At 22.9% G+C, this 20,729-nt stretch overlaps 1 protein-coding gene across 2 annotated transcripts; it reads right to left on the reverse strand.

Annotated features, from left to right (window-relative positions):
* Nucleotides 1-290: 290 nt before the first annotated feature.
* Nucleotides 291-20,579, reverse strand: LOC102673824 (laminin subunit beta-1). Of its 2 annotated transcripts, XM_006621126.2 has the most exons (14): nucleotides 20,298-20,579; nucleotides 18,315-18,425; nucleotides 16,437-16,481; nucleotides 13,565-13,787; nucleotides 11,875-12,180; nucleotides 10,125-10,687; nucleotides 9,117-9,296; nucleotides 7,508-7,833; nucleotides 6,804-7,214; nucleotides 6,412-6,607; nucleotides 4,948-5,394; nucleotides 3,472-3,979; nucleotides 2,093-3,176; nucleotides 291-1,490 (listed from the first exon to the last, which is right to left on the reverse strand). In XM_006621126.2, the coding sequence occupies exons 2-14, from the start codon at nucleotides 18,376-18,378 to the stop codon at nucleotides 519-521; spliced, it is 5,325 nt and encodes a 1,774-aa protein (XP_006621189.1). In that variant the 5' UTR covers nucleotides 18,379-18,425; nucleotides 20,298-20,579; the 3' UTR covers nucleotides 291-518. The 2 variants fall into 2 exon arrangements, with proteins under 2 accessions (XP_006621189.1, XP_031368988.1); XM_031513128.1 differs by lacking the exons at nucleotides 13,565-13,787; nucleotides 16,437-16,481; nucleotides 18,315-18,425; nucleotides 20,298-20,579 and adding an exon at nucleotides 13,330-13,347.
* Between the last annotated feature and the right edge of the window lie 150 nt (nucleotides 20,580-20,729).

The following is a 20,729-nucleotide window of genomic DNA, read 5'->3' on the forward strand; positions in this document are numbered from 1 at the left end:
AAAAATTCTTTTTTTTTTCTTATTTTTCATATATTTTTTAATTATTTTTAAAAAAGATAATAAATCGATTTAATCCTCATAATCTAAAAATTATTTATACTCTATTTTTTAACTTCTTTTATATTCATTCATTCAATGATGGCAATATTTTGTTTATCATTGTACACATTATAATAGATAATAAGATTTAAAAAGATATTTATAATTAAAAATTATTACAATTAAATGTAATAAAGTTTCTTAATAAAATACTCTTTCTAAATTTCTGTAATTGGATCTTTTTTTTTTTCAAAAAAAAATTTAAACAAAATTTATCAAACATTTTTTGTAAAATTATTAATAGTAAAATTTTAAGCTCAGTAAGAAAATGAAAAATAATCTAGACAAATTCTACAATACGAAATTTAGCTCATTTGATTTAGCATCGAAATACAAAAGAGAACATCAATAAGCATTCATTTTTTAAAAACCAAGTTAGTCATAAAAATATACATCAATCAGTTATTGGTTACATCCGCTCAAGAAGTACACTGTTTGTAACGTTGCGCCTTCTGTTCGATTTCCGCCAAATGTTTTTCCATTTCCCCAGTTAACGAGTCAACTTGATCCATCAAGTCAGACAACATCCTCTCATTATCTCTATATACACTCTCCATACCGTCCAAATCCTTAGATTTCGTTGAAGTATCAGCAGTCAGTTCTGAGGCCTTCTGAAGAAGCTTTTTCGCCCTCAATATATTTCCATTGCTTTTATTCATTCTCGAATTCAACAATTCATCTGCATTTTTATATTCCATGGCTAGCTCTTTCGTTTTGATATCAACATTCTGCGCTTCCTCGGCAATTTTACGGGCTTCAACACTAATTTCTTGATTCAAAACGAAATCATTCCTTACCGATTGAGTTTGTAATTGTTTCAATCGGGCATCCAAAGAATCAACAGTCTGAGTAGTACTATTTGCCTGCATCTGAGCACCTCTGGTCACCTCTGCAATCTCTTCCAAGTCTTTTTCAGATCTACTAACATCACGTTCGGCTTGATTGATCGCTTCCTGAGCATGAATCTGAGCTTTTTTGGCGTCATTCAACAAAACTACCACTACATTAGCCAGTATTTGCTTCTCAATTGCGTCTTCTTTCATTTTAGTTGCTCGGTTTTTCAATTGTTCAGCTAGGTAAAGATCGTCTTTGGTATCCGCGAGGATTTTATCAGAATCAGTCAAGGAACCGACAATACTCTTAATACGATCGGCTAATTCTTTGATTTCATCGGGTTTCAATTGGATGTTCTTAGCCAATACTTCATTTGCTAAATCTCTGACCATAGCAGGAGTCGGTTGATCTTCATCCAGAGTACTGCGAATTCGTTTATTTATATCGGAAAGATCTTTGCTCACATTGTCAGTTAGATTACGAGCTTTCAAAGCGTAATTGAAAGCATCTTGAGCATTTGATCTGGCAGCCGTTGCATCTCGTTTCACTTGACTCATCTGAATAATCAAAATTTTTTAAATATTATTTTAATAATTAAGGTTAAATAATAGTTCGGATAATAAAAATTTGATTATTGCATAAATCATTGTACAAAAAATTACTTAATAAAACAAAAAAATCTTTTGTTACATAATTATAAAAATTAGTTTAAGATTATTATCTAATAATTAATTCAAGAATAATTATTTATATATTTAAACAATTAAATAGATAAATTAAGTAATTGTTACTTCGATTTCGAATACTATGGAAGCAAATTTTGATTATGGTACGTTTTTTATTAAGAAAACTATTATAAGAATTTCAAGTTACAAAAGATTATTTTATTTTATTTTGTTTTATTTTCTTTCGCTTTATTTTTTAATATATATATATTTATATATTTATTGTTTAGAACATATTTTATTTTCTTTTAAAATTTCTCTAATTTAAAATCAAGAATAATAAATCATTGTTTTAAGATAAATATTAATAAACATAATTTTTTTTAAAACAGAAATATATGGTGAAGTTAAAAATTTATAATAATAATTTTAATAATTTTAATTTTTTAAGCAAATTTGTCGAATGAAATTGAATAAAAAATGGTAAAACTTACATTGCGAAGCAATTGTTCAGCCTCATCTTTATGACTTTTGATCTTAGCAGCTTGCTTTTTAGCTACATCCAAAGCTTGAGTGGCCTTTGTCATAGCACCCGCATCGCAAGATAAACCGCCACAAAAACCACAGCCAGCGCCACCACACACACTACTGCAATCGGTCACATTATCTCCGCACATTTCTAAATTTAATTCAGGCATAATACTATTGAATATTTTCAATTTTTCGTTTATTTTATTTAACGATTCCTGATTCTTTTCTTGAGCCTCTTCTACAAAACCTCGATTCTTAGCTAATAAACTCTCGGTATGTTTAACGAATCTTTCCGCATCAGTCAAAACATTACTAGTATCGTTTGCCATTTTTTCCGCTTGCCTAGACTGTTCTGCCATTTGTTGTGTAACATTAAGAGCACCTTGTACGTTTTCTTCTTGCAATCTCGTTGCGTTTTCCTTGAGATCTGCAGCAGCTTGATGCAAACTATTTGTTCTGTTCTTCAAATTTTTAAGAGCAGCATCCCCCAAATTCACCCTTTGACTAACATTCTCTAAGAGATTGTTCACTTCTTCTAATTTCTTAGTCGACGTAGACACATTATTGTTCAATTCTATGGCCAAATCATTCAATTCATCTAAATCTTGACTTCTAATGGAAGCATTACTGATTAATACTTGCACTTGATCCAAAGATTCGACCATATCGTCGAATTCTTGACTATAGACACCAGTCGTTCCAATCTTTTGTATCTTTGATGCCTCTTCAATCACGAGGTTTGTTTTATTTCTTAGACCAATTAATGTTAAATCCCAATTGTCAAAACACTCGCCGCAAGGATTGCATTGAGGTGCATATCCATAGTAGCCACGATCGCATTGGTCACATTTTTCGCCACCTATTCCTTTGTGACAAATACATGTCCCAGTTTCTCTGTCACACTGCTGGCTGGCAGAGCCGGTTAAATCGCAATCGCATGGATAACATTCGACATTTGGATTGCCCCAGAAATTTGTTTGACATTCGTTACAGCGTCTTCCTCCGAAACCTGGTCTGCATTCGCAAGTACCATCGTATGGATTGCAACTATTAACATAAAAATAAATAATTTAAATTTAAATAAATAATTTTTTAAAATGACATTTTTGATTTCTGTTTCATTTCTTTTTTTTTTTCTATAATTTTAATTTTATTTACCAAATTTATATTTATTATGTTCTCTTTCAAAGTTTACATAATATCAAGTATAATAATTAAGAAGTTAATTTATGTATATTTATATTATTTTTTATTTCCTTCAAATATTATTAATTATTATTATTACAAAATTTATTTATCTCTTTAAGTGACATTTATTAAATTAAAAATATAATATACAAACCTATCGGAGACACTTCCAACAGCATCGCATTCACAAGGATCACAACCTTGACCACTAGCAATTCTCCAATGATTTTCTTCACAAGAATCGCATAGTAAACCGATCACATGAGGTAAGCAAGGACATTGCCCTGTTCGATGATCACAAGGTCCAGCATTTCTATCTGTACCCAAAACATCACACTGGCAATCCTGACAATCTTGTTCAAGAGCGTTTCCGTAAAATCCTGGTTTGCATATCTGACAGTTTGATCCATCAGTATTATACAAACATTGTAGGCAACGTCCAGTATGAGGATCACAATTTCCAGCTAGACGAAGATCCGTATTGTTATTGCAATTACAAGACTCACAGCTGCCACCGGGAATCTCAGGATGGCCAAAGTAATTTTCCGCACAGCTTTCGCAACGAGGACCAGTGTATCCATCGAAACATTCGCAAATCACATCATGAGTCACAGAATCCAAAGAGCAACTTTCAGCATAAGAATGACCAGAATCTATGGTTCCTATAATTTTAAATGAATTTATAGAAAAATAAAATAAATTATTTAATTTTTGAAAATGATCTGTCATGTCTGAATTGTTAATTGCAAATCCAAACTAAACTGTTTATAAAAATGTATATAAATTGAAAATATAAATCATTTTAATAATTATTTAAAATAAATAATCTCATCGATTTTGAAATACGTTGTTATCAATAATCATTCTGATTTTTAGATAATTTTTCGATATATATTTTCATCTTCATCACTATTCTATTTTTTACTGAATATATATTATTCATTATATTTAAATATTTAATATGTATTTTTTTCTAAGTGATATTTTGTCAATAATTTAGAAATTTTTGTTATTGACAAATAAGTACAAATATAAAATGTTAAAATCATTACAGATAAGGTAAAAAATTTAATAATAATGATTACATGTATGTACTTTTTAATGTACTTTTAATGTATTTTTAAATATACGTAATAATTACGATAAATTGATACAATTTTATTTTTAATCGAACAAAAAATAATTGTAAATTAATATCACATATGAATTATATATTATATGAATTATATATATGCAAATCAATAAAATCTAATTTAATTTAATCTTTTCTTTTCTTTTATTTATTTTTTTTTATTATTAAGTTATAGAAATAAGAGTCATTATAAAGCGACCGCCTAAATAAAAAAGTGTATTCATAAAGAATTTTTTAAAAATATTTCGATTAAAAATATTTCGATAATTAAAATTATAAGTATAAAAATGTTTTTCAAAATATTGATTTATACAACATATATCGAAATCTTTTTTCTAAATAATTATCAAAATAATTTATAGATTCATATTCAGCGAGTAAAATTTATAAGAAATGCTATTGAAAATTATAAAATCAAATTCGTATACGAATAATGTGATGCTCGTTTATAATGAAAAATAATGAATGATTAAAAAAAAGTTATTATTTTTTTCATACCTGGACAAGGACACGCTCTACATGGAATATCCACACCGATCCTAGGATCACCATAATATGTCTCAATGCATCGATCACAATTGTGTCCAGTAGTATAGTCTCGGCAATTGATACATGCACCAGTCTTGGAATCACAACTTTCAGCATGGCCATTGCACTCGCATCGTTGACAATGAGGAAAGTTCCAAAAGCCAGGTTCACATTGACCACACGTTCTTCCATAGGTATTCGGTCGACACTTGCATCGTCCTGTTTCAACATCGCAGAAATTGTCCAATGCTCCTACACCATCGCAATCACAAGGTATACAACCCTCTGGGCCAAAACCATAAGTTCCAGGCGCGCAACGATTGCAGCGTCTGCCAACGACGTTTGGTTTACACGGACAAATACCTCCGTAACTCTCACAGAGCAAACTGTGGGATCCAGTTGGATTACATTCACAAGCTGGAAGAGGCAATGAGTTGATAAATTTCTTGATATTAATATAAGATTTTTATTAATCTTAAATTTAAGCTAATTTCGAAAAAAATATATATTATTTATTTTCTAAGATCAAAACATATTTATTATTATCTATTGAATTAATGTCTAGAATTAAAGTTAGAAATATTTTAAATTAATGTTATGCAGAAAAATATGAATAAAATATATGCCTAAAATATATAGTTTATCCTAAAGATAATTGAAATTGAAAAGGTTAATATTAAATATTTATATGTTAAATAAATAGGATTTGATTAAATAAATTTTTATGAATGCAATATATAGAATTGAAACTAACAATATTATTGAAACTATTAATAACTGTAATGAAATAATTATTTTAAAAATTACACACAAATATCTGTAATTCATTTCATCCACAACATCTCTCATATATTTATCTCTCATATATTTATCTTATATTTTATTGAATTAATTAAATTTTATTGAATAATAAATTTTATTGAATAATTAAATTGATATTTTTAATATTAAAATTTTTATATTATTTTTAAATTGATGTATTTATTGTGTTACATTCTCTTGTGAATATTTCAAGTAAAATATATAAATCATATATTTTTCTGAATAAAAAAAAGTTACAACTGTTTAAAATAAAAATTTTTAAATGTTAATATATATATTATATAAAGAGCAATAATATATTATTGTATCAATTTTAATTTAATTTAGTTTGAATATAAATTGTTATAAATCTTTCTTAGAAATCAATAACAGTAACATTAACAAATACGAGAAATTAATTTTTTGTATTGTAACAAATTTTTTAAAACCAACTATATTTTAAATTCTTATATATCTGTAATATTTTAATGATATTAAAATTTTTTAAATTTTGGTATGATGAATGGTAAAATGATGGTAGTTATTTATGAAAAAAATTGAGAAACTGATTAAAAAAAAGAATTGGTAAATTATAAATAACGTAACAGATTGACGAGTTCGTTTTCTACTTACAATGTGCACCATCGTAAACATAATAACCAATACTGTTTTGATATTGTCTACAAATTTCCGGAATATTATTCCACTCTGTGTTAATATCATTAAAGAATTCACTACAATGATATCTTTCATATTCTTGTCGACGAAGTTCGCCAATTCCAGAAGTTTTGAAAAAAGGAATAGCATCTATTCTCGGTCTCAGAACAATCTGAATAAATTTGAAATTGATACAAATCAATCAAATTAATCAAATTTTTACTTTAATTAAAAAAATTAATCTTATTGATTAAATAAGTATTCAATAAATAAAAACTAAATCTTAACTTAATAAACTTAAATTATAAATTAAAAACCAAACACTTGAAATTAATTTCATTTCAAATATTATTTCAAATATTACTCACAGAATCAACCAAGATGGAAGCAGAAGGTGTATCGATATGATTGTTAAATTTACGAAATTGCAATAAGATATTGTATCGTTTTCCTGCTTCCAAGCAAATAGATGGTTGTACAACAACGCTTCTCGATCTTAAAGGAAGTTGCGCATATAATTGGTCATAGTCCGGTCTCCATTCAGCACAAGGACCATTAGGATCCACTGGACCGTCTCTTTCAATGATTATTTGAACATTTTCCCAGGATCCTACCTGAATTGGTTCATATCGTACGATAATATCGTACCATAAACTCTTACGAATATCATCAATCGTGAAATTTAAGATTGAGCCCTCAAGTGCTTTCATAAATCCGGTACCAGTCCAAGTACTGTTTCTTCCATCGCGATAAGGTTCTCTGATCACTACTTGGCAGTTCTATAAAAATAATCAATGAATTATTTATTTATTCGACAATAAAAATAAAAAATAATAATAATAAGAATAATAATATTATTCTTTAATGTTTTAGAAAATATATTTTAATTAATCTTTTTTAATTAATCTTAAGAAGAATCTTAATCTTAAGAAGTTTTTAATACTTAATTTTTTTAAATAATTTTATTTAAAAATTATATTTATATTTTAAAAAGAAAATTATATTATGTTTTGATAATTTTCCATCTTATTTATTTTCATAACAAAAAAAACAAAAAAAAAATAACAATTACATCAGTAGCTCTCGATAATTCACCCTCGTAAATCAAAAAGTCCAATGATCCAGTATAGTAACTTTGTTCGGCTTGATTACAAGTTCTGCCACTAACGTGAGGTCTGCAACGACACTGACCAGTGATCACATCACAAGAATTCTCGTAGGAACCACCGGGATCGCAATCACAAGGTTTACAACCATCCGGATCTTCCGAGAGACCCCAAAATTCTGGGAGACATTGGTTACAATCACGAGCAGTGACGAAACGTTTACAAGTACATTCGCCAGTGACCATATTACATCCACGATTGTCGATAGTGCCCAGAATATTACAGGTACATGCTAAAAAAAACAATGATTAAGTTTTGCTTTTCTTTTTTTTAATAAAGTGTAAAAAAAAAATTATAATATGGAACAGTATATCATTATAAATTTTTTTTTAAAATTAAAATAAAAATGCTGCAAATAAAAATGATATTTCTGTTCTTAATGATATTGGTTATATTATTAAGAAATAAATTTCTGCATTTTTGTAATTATAATTTTCTGCATTTTAAAAATAATTTTTTTTTATATACATCAAAAAAAAGAAATTATTTAATTTATAAAAATAATTTTTACTTTTAAAAAATAATATCCATTTCGTTTTAGAATTGTAATTATTAATCAATATTTATCAATATGTTATCGATATCTTAGTGATATATTGATAATATCTAATACATTTTTTTTACAAATAAATAAAAATGATTAGAATTCTTATTTTTTTTTATTCAAAATTATTATCAAAATATATAAAAAATTTTAATAAATTGTAAGCTAAATAGGATTTATTGAAAAATTATATTATAGTTTATTTCACTCATTTCTATTCATATCTAGTGATATCTTTTTATCTGAATGATTACATATTATTGATATATCGAATTATCGATAATATTAATATTATTAATAATTTATAATATTTATAATATAATATCGATAATATTAATTAATAAAAATAAGATTAATATTATTGATATCGATAGTTCCAATTCTACTTCATTTTTAAAAATTACTATGTGCTACATATTAAAATAAATTATTTTCTTCCTTCTATAAAGGCTAATATTTTGTATCTCAGAAATACATAATATTTATTGATGCAACATTTAAAATGAATTATTGCAAAATAGAAATATAATTCAATTTATTATATTTTTTAAAAAAGTCTTCTATAAAATTTAATTATACTGATCTAAAATAAGTTTGATAATAAGTAATATAAAAACGATGATATTTTTTAAAATAACTTTTATATAATTTAATACGTTCAATGTAGATGACATAAACATATACATCATAGAAATTTCTATGGTATTTGACGCATATGTCGTGAAATTTTTTAAGAAATATCAAAAACGAAAAAAAGTTTTTTGATTTTCTTTTTGTACACACATTCAATTGTCAGAAATATGTACAATTAGTTTAGATTTCATTGTATTTTTTACTATTTTTATAATTGTTTTTATATTTATCAAAAACCAATATCTATCATCAAAATTTTCCTTACTTCAATTTTTGATACCACATTGAATATGTTAATTAAAAAGAAAATTCGAATCAAAATGTTTATAAATCGATACCTTGACATCCCTCAGGATTTTCAGGATCAAAGTTCCAATAACCATATTTACAACGATTACAACGACGACCTTCCACGTTTACTTTACAATGGCAACGCCCAGATTCATCTCCACTGAGAAGATCGGTTCTTGAATCACATATACCATCATCCAAAGAACCACCAAGATCACAATCACAAGCTGCAGAAAAATAATAAATAAATTTTTAAATCTATTTTGAAGCATATATTAAAAAGAAAAATAATTAAAACAAAAAATTTTTTCATTGATTTAATTTTTGAAAAAAAATATCAACACTATTTAAATAAAATTGAAATTATAAAGCATAACTTTTGTTATATTAATTTTATACAAACAATTTATTTAATAGTTATTCATTTTGTAATAATATTAAACAGAATAAATAATCTTTTTAATAAATTAAATAATTGCATAAATAAATTAATATTATATTATTAATAAATATCATAAATTCAAGTTGATAATTATTATATTGATCTGTTAATTGTATTAATAAATTCTTTTGCACAAATTTTATAACTTTATAGTTTTATAATAAATAAATTTTAAAGGAAATAAAAAAAGAAAAGATACTATTATGAATCTTGTCATAATAAATTAGCCTTCTTATAACTATAGAAAAATATTTAACAAATTGTATAATGCTTCATTTATTAATTTCTTAAACAAAGAAACTAAACAGAAAAGAAATATATTTTATTTTATCAAAGAAGCATAATTATTGTTAGCAATAAAATATATATACAAATATATACAAATAATTTAGAAAACAACAATTTTTTATTCAGCTAAGAAATATGTTTCTAACTTCTTGTTGTAAAAAAATTATATATTAAAATTACATATTTAAAATATTTGATAAAAGATATTTATAAATAAATTTATTTAATCTTAATCTTTTGTATTTTCAAATATAAATTAAAAATTTCAAAAAAATAAAACAAAATTTATCGAAATTTTTTGATTGTAATAATATGAACAACTTACGCAGACATGCTTCGAAATGAGATATATCTTTTGTGACATCATGATAATAAAATGGTTTGCACAATTCGCAGTTTTGGCCTCTGGTATTGTGTTGACAATCGTCACAAACACCACCAGAAACTCTTCCAGATCTTTCGTAGACAGTTTCATCGAAATGACAAGAATTCGTATGATTATTACAATTGCAAGGTCTACAAGCATTTGTCTGTTTCCCAACTGCAGGTTTCCAGGGAAGATCGTTGTAGAAATCTTGACACTTTTCACAATTTAATCCTGTGGTATTATGAGTGCACTCGCATCTGCCGTGCACCATGTTTTCTTCATTAGCAACTCCAGGAAGTGGAAGACATCTAGACGCATGGCCGTAGCAGGAACAGGATCCACGGATCACCATGTTTTGAATTGCATAATAGTATTTTTCTCGAATTTCAGCGCGATTATCGAGAAGATCGTCCCCTAATGTATGTAGTCTGGTCATATTTATGCGGAGGTTGGTGATTTTTAAGAGATTCTGTACTTCTTTCGAATAAGGATTGTCTATCTCTAAGTTTTGGGGCAAAACTCTGAAAATAAACAAATATTTATTATAAATATTAGATTATCTAAATATAAATCTAATATAAATATTAGATTTTATATAATAAATAATTAAGAAAATTTTATCATTTTTTTTATAATAGAAATATGATAGAGATATTTAATTAAAATTTATAAATGCAAATTACTCGTATATTATTTTATATAAAAAAATATAATTAAAAAAATTTTTTTAAATTTTGAAAAAAAAATTCAATAATTTCGAAACATAATTTGATATAATTAATTTTTAGATAAATATGTATAGATCATATTACAAAGTTTAATTTAAGAAAATTACAAAAGTTTTTTTAAATAAAATTATAGGATTTGTCAGAATTATAAGGATTGTAAGTTGTTAGTTTCAATTAAAAAATACTTTATGTCGAAAAAATCTAAAATCTTTAATTTGAATTTTCTAAAATTTATTGCATGAAAGATAAGAATAGATAGAGTCTATTCATCTATTTTTTTATATCAGAATAATCCTCATGTCAAAATTTTATGTCAATGACGTCAATGACAATACAGCACACAAGATGATTTTATTAATAACATTTGGATAATATTTAATATATTAGTTACTGTTATTTGTATATATAGTATATAATATGTGATGTTGAAAATTTTTTATTAATATTATAAATAATAATTGAATGAAACTAAAATTTTATATTTGGAATCTATCTATCAAAATTTTATGTTGATTATCGAAGCTTTTTGAAATTACAATCAAAATTGCAATAATAAATAATTTTTAAAAAAATTTCAAAAAAATATAAATAGATATTTTTCAAAATAAACTAATAAATTCTTTACACGAAAAAAATATTCACTTATCATTAAAATAATTATCTTTTTTTACTTTCGGTTTGATAGTAGAAACCTAAATCATTATCAATACAATAATTTTACAATAATTTTTAAAAAAATATCAATACAATAAATTAAATAATAAAAAATAATTTAAATAATTTAAATAAATTAAAATATAATATTAATAATCAGAATCAAGAAAGCATATTAGAATTACTTATCGTTTCATAAAAAATCATAACTGCCATTATAAGAATTAAATTCATCATTCAAGAATAAAATTTAATATCAATAAAACATCATAAAAATCTGAATCATGAAATCCATCGTTGTATATTCATTCTGATCATTTACATACCTGAAGATAACATCGCCCCCTGTAGATGGCGCCACACCGGAATATCTCGATTCGCAAATAACATCTGTCAATTTTTGAGGTGGTCCCGTAGAAGCATGTGGGAAATACTGTTCGCAATTATGCGCGAAATATCGATATACTTGCCATGTTTTACCAAAATCGTACGATCTCTCAATTAACATTGACGCAGGTCTAAATGTCTTGAAGCGGATAATGATATGGGTGAAATGAAATTCAGCTTCGAGATCGAAGCGTATCGTAACATTTTCTACCCCATTTTCCGCTTGCCACCAATTTTTGGACCAACTGTTGGATTAAATTAAAGGAAAATTAAGAAAAATTATAACAATCATAATTTAGAGCATATAGAATGAGTCTTGTAATGTGATCATTTGAAATAATTCATAAATTTGTTTTATGAAAGTATGTATATATTTTATAAAGTAATAATGTAGATTAACTTTTTCCTATATATATATAATAAACAGATTCTTTTAATTTTCGAGATATTTGTAATTTCAAAAAAAGTTTATTCAAATTAGTATCCAATACTATAAAAAATTTAGCCTAATCTAAATTCTATTTTAATTTATTCAAATGTGACTTCGATCTTTCCCGCTCATGCATATATAACATATATACATTTATAATAAATAAATATTATAAACATTATTCTTAATTTAAGAGGAAATCTTAAAAAATTGAATATACATAATGATTAATATTTTAAAAATTAAAAGAATCTATCTATTATATTATATGAGAAAAAATTATTCAGAATGAAGAAATAAACTTAGTTATATTATTTATATTATATATTAAGATCATTGAAATCAGTTTTATTCAGTTTTATTCTGTTTATTTCTTTTATACAAAAATTGCACGCTGTAAAAAGAAATAAAATTTGGAAATAAAAAAATACAAAAAAAAATAATTTTTCTAAAAATAGACATAGAGAGAACATTTGAAGATCGATTTTATTAATAAAATTATTATTAAAATTATTAATAAAATTATATATTTTTTAATTAATATAAATATAGATTATTATCTTTATTATCCTTATTAAATTATATATATATATATATATATATGAAAGACAAAGAATACATAAAATTCTTCGTGTTTTTCTTGTTTTGCATTTTACAAAATTCAAATTAAAATATTTTCTAAACTAATAATTTTTTACAATAAATAGTTTTTTATGGAAAATAATAATCTAATAAACATTTATAATTAATATACTAAAAAGTACATAATTTCACTAAAAAATAAACCTGATCTTCATATATTCTATATATTTATTTATAAAAAAATTAATAACAGAAAATTATTTAATTTCTTTTTATCATTTATAACTTTTGTATAAAATATTTTTTCATATAAGAAATAATTTATGAGTTATTTCAAATGATTATATTACGTGACTCAACTCGTATAATTAATTATTTTTACTTTGAAGACAATTTGATGTTTATTTCATTGCTGTATTATTATTTTAATTTGATGAAAACTTTTGATTTAAATATAATGAAAATAAATAAACTCAATGAATTTTAAACACTTCTATGAAGTTATTAAATTAAATTTAATCCAAAAAATATCTGAAAATATGAATAGAAATTATATGGAAATTTTTTTTTAATTTTTTTAAAATATAAAAAATTGAATATATTCAATTTTTACTAACTCAGTAACAATATTTTCAATATTGTGCTGTTGCTTCGGCATCGATGCATCGCAAAAGAAACACTTTTTTCGATCCTTCAAATGCGAAACGATACAGTATCTTTCTGGTCCCTTAAGTCCACAAGTAGAAGACGCATTCAATCGATCTTTTCGACCGATTAATAGATTTCCTGTTGAGGGATAACATGAACTCTGCTCGCAAGGATGCCTTTTTCGTGCTGGACCTAAAACAACGAAATAAAATTAAAAAAAAAAAAAAAAAAATGTATTCACAAAAAATAAATCAAGTTAACCATTATTTTAATTTTCTTTAGCTGGTATCATTACATGGCTAATTGGAAATTATAAATTAATTGCCAATTTATTATTACATACATTAGATTAACAAAATCCCCAGAAACCAAGAATTAGTGATCGAAAATATAATATCTAGGATATCCAGTATTACCTCATCAATTAGATTAAGAAGATACGAAGAAAGAAATTAATATTAGTCTTACTGAGTTTTTATTTTGTAAAAAGAAACTATTTTCTTTAAAGAGACAGAGGAAAAGAGAAAACATACTATATCTTTGAATTACATAAAACAATCTATGTTAAATAAATAAATCATGTACGAAATTATTAAATCGAAATTATTAAACAAGATATCAATGATATATTAATTGTACATTTATACTAGTTTAATAGATATTGTTTTGTCCTGTAAAAACAAGAATAAGTTTTGAATGAGCAACATTATCATACTGATTCTAATCGACTGTCAAACCAGCAAGAATGAGCTATCTCTTGGGAATGCTCAGCTTTGGCCAATAATGATGCTCTTCGATCATTTCCGATATATCCTCTCTCTGGATTGATATAACACTTTCATTTTTCTCTGATTGCTCATTGTTATAAACAATAAGCAATAAAATATTAATATATTTGTAAAACTTTTGAAGAGTCGATTCTAAAATCTAAAATAAATACAAAAGTTATAAGATATATAAAAATATTTCTTTATTAAATTATAAGCAGTTAAAATTTTAAAAAAAGTAAAACAGAAACAGAATGTTCTGTTTCCATCATATTGCTGTTATATATTGTTGTCGTCTCATTTTATCTAAAATAAATTTTATTGTTTATAATTTAATAAATATGACAAATAAATTATGACAATAAATAAGCTAAATAAATGACAATAAATAATTTTTTGGAGATTTTTGAAATGAGATTTTTTTAAAATTTTTTAAATGAGAATTTTTTTAAATAAATCCCAATCTTAATCTTTTTGAGATTAATCAATATTTTTGTATATATTTTGTCTTTAGAATCAACCTTCCAAAAATATCGCACGAATATATTTATATTTTGTATTATTCCATGTAAAAGTCGATCAACAAGACTTGATTATTGCTGAAATAATTTCAAGCTACATTTTCTTTTGTAAAAAGTTTTGTTTTCGCAAAAATTTTTCACTTTAATAACCGGTTTTCAATGATATTAATCAATTATGCACTCTATGATTGACTAATGTTTTTCGTTAATAACTCAATAAAACAAAAAAGAAAATTTTTACAAAGAAAAAAGTTGCTTAAAATCATTTAAGCAATCATTAATTGATTATTGCTGGTTTTTTAAGACAATATCTACGCAAAAAGTTAAAATTTATTAAATTTATTATATAAAAGTAAAATATTATGTAAAATAAATATAGTTTTAATATATTTAATATTTCTTTTTATGATAGAGCTTAAATATCCTGAATATTTTATAAATATTAAAACTTATGATTTCAGACAATTATGATTTATTCTATATGGAAATTTGAAATCTTAAAATAAAATATATCAAATTTTCATATTTCGAAACTTTTTTTTGCTATTTTTGTAATTCGAAATCTTCTAAATCCAAATAAAAAATAATTTATTCAGATAAATAATTTTACGGCAATATGAAGCCACTTTTATTTATTTAATGTTTTAATTGAATTTGTTTAGATTTTAAATTTATTTTTATTAAAACAATTTTATTAATTTATTATAATAATATACAATGAGTATGACAAAACTCTTTAAACTTTCTATAGAAAAAAAATATTTTTTAAAATTTATTATAATTTAATATTATTATTAATTAATTATTATTAATATTATTATAACATATTTTTGTGTTATACTTTTTAATATATTTTTACTATAAGTAGATATAATTATTAAGATTATATAAGTGAAATGATTTTGAAATAAATTCAAAAATATAAATGAAAATTTTAAATTATTTATTATAAATATAAAATAGAAAAATATATAAAAAAAAAAATATTAAAAATAGATTTATTAAATTTATCAATATTTATTTATAGAATAATATAAATTAACTGTGCAAATATATAGGATCTTAAATAGATTTAAATTATATGTTTAATTAAATATTTTATAACTATTATATATATTTCTGAATTTTTTTTAAATTTTATCCATATAATTTCGATAATTACAATTTACTTATAATGTTAATAATATTTTAAAAAGTTGTATATAATGTATTATATTCATATAATTTTAACACACAGTTTAAATATTTAAATTATTATAAAGAAAAATATATCATAAAAATTTAATTTTTTATAACAAAATAATTATTATTATTAATTAATTATAAATTCAATTTTGAAAAATTTCAGAATTCAAATTTATTAATAATTTTTTACGAAATAGATATTATTTAATTTAGATTAGAAAAGGAAGATATTTTGAATTTCGAAAATTTTACAAATCTAAAAAGAAGATTTAAAATTAAAAGATATTTTACAATTTCATATAAATGAAATTAATATTAATTATTATTTTTTTTTATTTTTCTAAAATAATTGAAAAAAATTAACTTACCTCTATGTACAGGTCTTTCTCTGGAATATTGCGGATCAGCTGAATCTAAAAGAAGAAATAATTTAGTTAGAGATATTGAAAATGAATATGCATGCTTTATCTTTCAGGAATTTGAATCTATTAATTAATTTGTAAATTGAAAATGTAATTAAATTGTTAATTGAAAATTTCAAGTTTATGTGAAAGAAGTAAGAAGAAGAATTCTAAAAATATGAAGAATACCTAATATTATTTTCTTTTTGAATTTATTTACAATTTTTTCTTTTTTCGAAAATCAACATGGATAAGAAATTTAAAATAAATTGAATAAATTGTATATTAAATAAATTAAAAATCAGAATAAATTGAATAATTCAGTCATATATTAATTTTTAATTTTTTTATATTATTACTTTAAAAAATTATTTCAAATCAAATGAACAAATGATATTATTTTTTTTATTAAACATATTTTAACATTTGACAGAATAAAGAAAATCAATGATTATTAATTTTTAAAGAAATTTTAAACGAAACCGGAATTGTGCAGTTATCAAATAGTTCTTACTATATTATATAGCGCTTGGGGCTATCGCAAGGAACAACCGGATGTTTATGATATATCTTTTGTGGAAATCACCATTAAAAATGAATAAAAACTCTTATTTTTAATAAGATTTATAAAATTTATTTTATTATTTTTATTATTATTATTTTTTATTTATTTTTTTATTTTTATTATTATTATTTTTTATTTTTTATTTATTTTTTATTTTTATTATTATTATCGAATTCAAATAATTGATTATTATTATTTTTCTATTATTACATTATTTGTTATGAATACTAAGTTCTTATTTTATATCATATGTAAATATAATTTGAGATAACAGAACAAAATTTTATTTTTAGAAAAGTATTTCATTATAATAAATATCTTATCATTTATTTTTCAATTTATAATATTCAATATTTCTTATTTTTTATTTTGTTTCAATGAAATATTTCAATGAAATAAAAATGAAATTTTTAGATTTAAAAAATCAAAGTATTACATAATCTGTAAAGAAAATCTTACTCTATAATAAATAAAATTTTATTAAAATGAAAATGCTTTATGTGCTAATGTTTTTCAATGCTTTTCTTTTTTTATATAATAAAAAAAGAAAAGCATTGAAAAATTATAATATAACAAAAAATTCAAATGTTCTAATATAGGATTATTGTTGTTTTACAAAATTGTTGAGCTAATACAGATATTTTTGTATTTTTTAAATGTATATATAGCATGCAAATTATAGAATAAAATGCAAAATATAGAAAACTTTACAAAATATTTTTTAATGAATTAATAATAGCGAATAATAGCGAAATGTCTTTTAATCTTTTTGTTTTAAATTTTTAGAATGCTTAGATTTTAGAAACTGAAATAAACTTGAGAAATTCAAAAGAAAGGGGTCGACGGGTCGAATCCCTATCTAATCGTAATGGATAAAACTACATCCTAAGACCAATGAATGGAAAGTATGACGTGATCAAAAATAGATGAATTTCAACTAGTTACGTATTTCATTTCAACGAAATGTTTTTTCTCTTATTCAATAAAAATTAAATATTATTTTAAATATTCGAAATATATTAAAAAAATACATTTTTATTTTTTTTATTAAATTTTATAAAAAAATCTGTTAATTCATAAAAATAATAATAAATTCATATAAAAATTTTTATTCCAATCTATTTTAAATTAATTATCATTAATTATCAGTAATGTTATTCATGTAAGCAATAAAATTTTAGAAATTATATAATTCTAAATATTAAAAGAAATTATCAATAACTACGATATGTTATTAATTGACACATTGTTAATAAAACATATTAATAAATAATACTTACTTAATACAATTGTTATTGCAAATAACAATATTGGCAAAATTGCTTGAACTGATATTTGAGACATTTTCTTTCCTCTTCTTTAGACGTTTAAATTTTTAAATCCGATTTAATCTGAAATTTAAAAAAAATTTTTTTTATAAATAAAATCTTATATTTAACATTCTATAAAAAAATAAAGAATTTAATAATTTCATAATTTGAATTTTGAAAATTTTAATAAAATCTAATATATTAAATAATAATTATATAATTATTTATCAAATTGATAAATAAATATATATTTTATACAAATAATAAATTAATAAATATTTTTAATTTGAAATTATTATAATTAATTTTTTGTTTATTTAATATTTTCTTGGAAATTCGATGAATCACTTAATTTACAAAAATAATAATAATCCAAATAAATAAAACTCTACAAATATTTAAAATTTTTTCTTTAAATTTAAAAAATATCTCACAAGAAAAATTTTTGTAAACACCAAGAATTTTATAAGGCACTTGTAATTGTATTATAAATCACTTAAGTATTTATTGTTTATTTTTTTCACGATATGATGAATCATCATGATTATATTGATACTGCGATACAATATTGCTTTTCATTTTTTTTATTCTGTAACATAAAATAAAATAAAAACTAGAATTTTTTTAAATTTCAATATTTTTAATTTCGATCACTTATAAATTAATGAAATTTTAATAAATTCTGAATGTAATTCTCCAAAAAATGTTAAGAGATTAAAAACAATAAATAAAATACAATATAATATATGACTTATTTATAATAGATCAAAAATCATGATATTTCGTATAAGAATGTTTCGAATTATAAATAAAACATTTATCATTTATAGAGTTTTACTAACTATTATTATATTTTTGTATTTTAATTATTTATTTCTATATTTTAATTATTTAATATTTGCCTATAAGAATCGCTATAAATGAAATCTAGTTTTATAAATGTTTATCGCGCATATAGTTCAGTGACCAAACTAATGCTTAGTAGATCTGGAACATTTGATAAATTATTAATTGTTTATATTGAAACAAAAAATACGAAAAATTGTAATATATATTTTCGTAATAAGATGTTTCATAATTAAAAAATATTTTTATTTCAAAATCGAGTAATTCTGATGGCTTAATGGAATAATGTTGGTTTAAATAATTAATTTTTTTTACTTAGAAATTAAAAAATATATATTTATATCTTATAATAAAATATAATTGTCTTTTATACTCAAGATAATATATATATAATATTTAAAATAATATATATATTAATTATATATATATTATATTTATTATTTTTATGATATATCTTATGTATATAATAATTAATTAGTTAATTGTATTATATATACATTTAAAATAATATATAATCTCACATTAATATTATATTTTAATGTATTTTATTTCATAAAAAAATTATTAATGCTGTTCAATTTTTACTTCAAAATAAGAAGCTAAATAACTAAATTCTCTTAGAATAAACATAAAATTAAAATTCAAAATTTTTAAACTTAATATAATTACATAATTACATAATTAATTTAATAATAATTATTAATTATTTTTAAAATAACACTCAACTACAATGATTTATATACTCACTTAGTTCGATTTATTTTTTATTCCAAATATCATAATCAAATTTTCAAATCAAAATCCATTTAAAATTTTGTTAATAACAAAATCTTCAAAAACTCCAAAAATCTAATCAAAATTAAACATACTCATGCACATATATATGCATGTATACACATATAAACTATACATGAACTTGCACTCATATCAATCAAGCTTCTATCGCATCCTTGTTCCTTGTCAATAGAAAAACAAAAAAGAAGCATTGTTTCACATGTAATTAAGCTTGAAAACAAGCACAAACAAACTACAAGTGTGCTTGAAAACGCAGCGACATCGAGTACGAGAAACGAGAATAACAGGAACGAACAGCGAGAAACTTCTTACCTAACTCGATGTGCCTCCCTCAAGAATGTGTCTTGTGCCATGAGCAGATAGACGGCTGGATCCACAATTATAATCGAACAAAATAAATAGATCAATCGAAAACCGATGATCCAAGACACATTTGATCTCGCGTGCCGATCACTAGATGAAAAATATATGGGAGAGAGAGGCAACCGTCGTGTAGACGCCTCTTGTGACGCGTCTCTCTCGCGTCTCTCTGTTAAGGAGAACCTCCGACAGCGACCAGTGCCGTACAAAGAATGAGGTCCCTTCCTGTCAGCTCGTGACGAGGGTGCTGACGCAGTCGAGGGACAAAGTAAAGTTCTTAAATCTAAGTAGAAAAACATGTGCGGAGGCGAGAAGGAAAAGTTTTATAGAGGATTAACTGCTTGCAATTTTAACGGAAGAAGCTATCGTTTCATTTATTTTTAT

Source organism: Apis dorsata, unplaced genomic scaffold (genome assembly GCF_000469605.1).
Source record: "Apis dorsata unplaced genomic scaffold, Apis dorsata 1.3 scaffold_585, whole genome shotgun sequence".
Taxonomy (NCBI): domain Eukaryota; kingdom Metazoa; phylum Arthropoda; class Insecta; order Hymenoptera; family Apidae; genus Apis; species Apis dorsata.

Excerpts from the sequence above, each read along its gene's own strand:
- LOC102673824 (XM_006621126.2), bottom strand. The coding sequence starts at position 18,378 with ATGTCTCAAATATCAGTTCAAGCAATTTTGCCAATATTGTTATTTGCA. Across the intron at positions 12,181-13,564 it reads ATTGAAAATATTGTTACTGA|TTGGTCCAAAAATTGGTGGC; the intron begins GTTAGTAAAAAT and ends TTAATCCAACAG. Across the intron at positions 7,834-9,116 it reads AAATCCTGAGGGATGTCAAG|CATGTACCTGTAATATTCTG; the intron begins GTATCGATTTAT and ends TGTTTTTTTTAG.